Genomic DNA, 4,997 nt, shown 5'->3' with positions numbered 1-4,997 from the left:
AATATAGTTATCCAATTACTTATAATAAGAGAGAATTTAACATTACAAAACAATCTTTTTTATTTATCAGGTTATTAAACAAGATAAATATTAATATTATAAATATATAAATCGAAGCGTCCTCCATTCAAAAAGTGATAAATACCAAACAACATTTAAAAGTTTCAAAGTATAAATATATTATATAATTATATAGAATGTAACGTCATATTTCCAAAAGTTTTTTATTTAAAGCACATGATGTGGCATCCCATCATTGTATGGCCATAAAAATTTGTAAACGTAACACATTCAGCAATTTTAAGTTTAGAAACTGAGATATAAACATTACACAAATCTTTTCAATCCTACCCATAAGATTAGAAAAAGTTGTCTTAATCTATATAAATAAGTTTGTTATATGTTGGAATCACATGTACATTTTGTACATGAGTTGGTTTAACTTAAAAGTAATATACTGCTTTTAACTAAAAAATCTGACGATTACCTGAAAATTTTTCAACTGAATCATACCAATGCGAAGCTCTAGGGGTTAGCATAAATATCATCGATGATGATCCAATGTACAAATGTATGTGACCAAAGCAGTTGAGTTAGTGGCGTGATGAGTCGTGAATCCAGTCCAGTATGGTAACCCATTTGTAAAAAAAAAAACTGGTGTGGCCTTGTTGTCCAAGTCTCAGGTCCAACTGTTACAATCCTTGGCCATGTTCTGTGGCCGAGCAAGGTCTCTTCTTGATCTACCCAACATGTGCTACAACTCAACAAAAAGTAAATATTAGTTTCCCCATGCTACAATGTACATAGCATTGACATAACAAAACCAAATGACTGTACAAAGAAACAATAACAATTAAAAATTATGTATACTCATACATGTGGTTGTGTCAATAATAGTTACAATGATTTAAAAATAATTCAAAATTAGTATATATACAGATTTATATAAACTAAAATCCATAGTCAGTTGATAGTAACATAGTGTAATATTAGTATATAATTGAGTTATTATTGATTCGTTATTACAACAATAATTCAAGCTGTGGCCTGTTGACATATTTGTTGGCTAAATTCTTGATCTAACTGAACTATTCATACCATATCGACCTAGTCTAGTCTAGAGAGTAGTAGTTACTATAAAAAGTATACATTTGTACATGTCACTGTGATGAATGACTCTTGACAATTTTGAGTACACAAATGTGTAGGTACACGCAAAATGTATAGCCGGATATATACAGATGATAATATTTGCTTAAATCCACCAGCAAGCTAACATTTAGCAATGATTTCTTCTGACTACTGCTTCTTAACTCCAGGTATGGTCTCTGTTCAAGATTTCCAAGATTTTTGTTAATTTGTATCGAAAGTTGAACTTCCGGTTATGAACCTGGGTCCTTCGCCCCAAAGAGTACGTCCCTTTTACGTTCATATCCTTTCATGGAATATTTTCTGTATATGTGCTATGAAAGATCTAGATACACAATTACCGATGTATACCCTCTTAAGGAAAATTTACTTTTAATTCGGAAGTTTCGGGAGTTCATTAGATAACACCTGCCCCACCGTGACCACATAATCATTAAAGACACGTTACTAACCTGCCTGATCTGTTACAGCGCAAAATACCATTTGTTAGGCTTACCCATAGGCACTTGACGATCTGTCAATACTCAATTTCAAAGTATAAGATCAGATATGAGATCAAAGTAATATATATAAAAAAAATTAAAATAAAAACACTCGTGCATCTAATTTTACGCCTGGTAAACATTATTATAATCTGCAAATCTTAGGACAATGTTGCATCTAATTACTCGCACTTGTAAAAATTAAATAATTATAAAAATTGAAAACGAGTAATCCATTCATGAGACCAATGAATTTGTCATTCAGTCTTTCCATGTGCTCTCCACGTGGCGATGCCATATGGTTAAAAATTGACGATCGATAAAACGAATTCTTTCTAAGATTACTTTTAATCACATTAGAAGCATAAGTCAGGTTATAACCATACAAATTCTTACACGGTTTACTTTACCATTTCAATTTTCAAGTTTACCGCTTACAAAATTTAAACATCTTGCTTGCTGCGATGAAATTCTAAAAAGGAATAAATGACGTCACAGAATATAACGTCACACATGTCGGGTAAATCTAAAACATGAAACGCAATCCGTGAGTGGCCCCGGCGATAACTGAATTTAAGTCTATTAACTTAAATTCCATTGTGGACTCGGACCATATGCAACTGACTTATTTAACCAATAACAAATCAAGTTCACTTAGTGTTTGGTGTTGTCCATAATTATCTGCAATGGACGAATCATTCAATATAGTTTCAAGAAGTAAATTTGAATTGAAAAAAATGAAACTTGTACAACATAAACTCGAAGACAGCATGCATGATCTTTTTAGCTTGACTAAGTTCAACTTTAATGCCATTTTAATTCTTGTTGTTTTGGAGGGTAAAGCTCATTAAAAATGTATAGAAAAAAACCAGTATGTACATGATGTAAACAAACAAATAAATTATTTTCGTATACCAGGTGCGATACAAAGGGTATTGTAGTGATACCACCATTATGTAGTTCTTATATAAGTTGTTGTAATAATAAATCCGAAACAGACTTTTAGGATCAATTGAAAAATGATGGAGAAGAAAACAAGCAAAGCAAAAGGAAAGGTCAACATTGGTTCATATGTCTTACGTTTTATTACAACCTCCTTGTGGTCAACTATCATCTAGTCTATCATAATCATTACATGTGTAATTACAAAATTGAAACATGTGATGGTTATAGGTGTCAATACATGTACATGTACCTGTAGGACGGAGTAAACTGTTACGTATTTGGGAACATGACCAAATTTGGAAAGATTTATGAATGAAAAACATTACGTATAGTAATTAAATAATAATAATTACTAGTATTTACGTCAATGATGTCTTTAATTGGAACTATGTATAAAGATCGAAATGATTCGATTACAAATAGAACACAACAAATCGTCAAGAGAAAAACATACCGATTCAAAAGACAATTTACCCTATACAAAAATGAGAACTATGAAGCTGATATCTTTTTTCCTAGTCTATGTCATGGAAACAGCCTATGCAATGTATATACCAAACGAGGTGAGTCTTTGCGCAGTATTACATTTTATTTGATTTTTTAAAGATTTTTTAAAGTGAAAACAATTATATAGTACATTATTAGAATAGAGTATAACATAACCACAGCAATACAAAAATATAGCATTTTTAAAACTGAATATGAATGTCAAATTAAATAGATCTAGTTTCTTATCGGACACCATACACGTTTTGCTTTGCTTAAGATTGTTAATATTTCCTTTAAATTTTTATTTTCGATTCTCGTTGACAAATATACCATTAAGATTATAATATTGTACATGTATAGACTTGCGAATGCTGACAATGGCCCGTTATCTAACGCATCAATCAGATTTTAAACAGCTTGTTCATGTCTTATATGATATGTATAGTATCATGGACAATATTGACAACCTCCGCTTTTGAAGAAATAATATCGTTGATATTGTATATCTTGTTATATTACATGTAAGCCATTTTATCGGCTTTTTTTTAAAACAGTATTAGATGATGGCATCTATCTGTTCTGTTGAATAACTTAAAACTGGCGTAACCTGAAATACCTGCACTATAAAAAGAAGATGTGGTATGAATGCCGATGAGACAACTCTCCACGGGAAACAAAATAACACAGAAATTAATTATATCAAACAGGATGCACTATTGGTCTAAATACAAGTACTTATGTTTAGATTTGTTCGTCCATTCGCACATGGCTTTCTTCAACTTTTGATTTTAATTATTATTTCGCATCATTTTCAGAACAATGAAGAAACCGGTAAAAACTCAATGTTTCCTAGAAACGACGACATCAGACTGAATACTAATTCTGATACTTCAGGAATACGAATACATATCAATTCAAACGGAGGAAGGGATACCCCATACATTGTTTTTCGTAGAAAGCCAAATTCAAACATGCGGCTGCGAATCAACCAAGGCATGAATTCCAATGCACCATTAAGGATAGTATATGCAGGAAACAAGCACAGTTCTTCGGAATCTAACGGACCTTTTCATCCACAACATGCTCCATCAAGACAAAGAATCGTATTTAGATCACCGGAAGTCAACGAAAATCCGACAATGTATGCAAGAAACCATCTAAGTACTTCGGATTCTATCGGACCCTTGGATTCACCACATGTCCCTTCGAGACAAAGAATCGTGTTTAGATCATCGGAAATCAATGAAAATCCAACAGGAGTGTTTGACAATCAGCTTTTTTCAGATTCTACCGGACCCTTTGATACACAACATGGCCCTTCGAGACAATTTGAAAGAATCGTATTTAGACAATCGGAAGTTAATGAAAATCCAGCAAGAGTGTTTGAAAGAAATCAGCAAAAAATTTCGGATTCTCCCTTTGACCAATCACATACTCCTTCAAGACCAAGAATTGTGTTTAGACAATCGGATGTCAATGGAAATCCCAGCAGGATTGTTTTAAAATCTACAAATCAATCGAGAGTGCGAATATCATCTAGAAACTTCAAACAATCAAGATCTCGTCAATGAAAATATTAAAAATTTAGACATGTTTTGAAATCCAGATATCCCGGATATATTAATACATTCGGAAGTTAACAAATTTCTTTGTTTACCATATTTTGTATTAAATTATATTTTTTAAATTGTGTTATCTTTCTTTTAACATTGACATTATTTTGAATAAACAAAAACCCGAGAATTAAAAAATCGTTTTCCCTGGTATTGCCATTTATTTTGATAAACAGTTTTATGAAATTTGAATACACACATAATGCTTGTCACCGTATGTTGTTATATTAACGTATGCGAACATTCTACGATACCTTCATTTTCGTTGCATAATTTTGCTTTCTTACATGCACATTTCGTCCTACACGAAAAAAAACAA

At 31.8% G+C, this 4,997-nt stretch overlaps 1 protein-coding gene across 1 annotated transcript; it reads left to right on the top strand.

Annotated features, from left to right (window-relative positions):
* Positions 1-2,908: 2,908 nt before the first annotated feature.
* Positions 2,909-4,676, top strand: LOC139494900 (uncharacterized). The gene is made up of 2 exons (XM_071283039.1): positions 2,909-3,139; positions 3,881-4,676. The coding sequence occupies exons 1-2, from the start codon at positions 2,981-2,983 to the stop codon at positions 4,634-4,636; spliced, it is 915 nt and encodes a 304-aa protein (XP_071139140.1). The 5' UTR covers positions 2,909-2,980; the 3' UTR covers positions 4,637-4,676.
* The last annotated feature ends 321 nt before the right edge of the window (positions 4,677-4,997 follow it).

This window comes from Mytilus edulis, chromosome 11, assembly GCF_963676685.1.
Source record: "Mytilus edulis chromosome 11, xbMytEdul2.2, whole genome shotgun sequence".
Lineage (NCBI taxonomy): Eukaryota > Metazoa > Mollusca > Bivalvia > Mytilida > Mytilidae > Mytilus > Mytilus edulis.
The sequence above is the reverse complement of the archived record's forward strand: the minus strand, read 5'-3'. Positions and strand labels throughout refer to the sequence as shown.

What these genes read in the sequence shown, in the direction of transcription:
- LOC139494900 (XM_071283039.1), top strand. Translation starts at nt 2,981, where the DNA reads ATGATTCGATTACAAATAGAACACAACAAATCGTCAAGAGAAAAACAT. An exon ending in CAATGTATATACCAAACGAG is followed by an intron (nt 3,140 to 3,880) that starts GTGAGTCTTTGC and finishes CATCATTTTCAG; the next exon opens with AACAATGAAGAAACCGGTAA.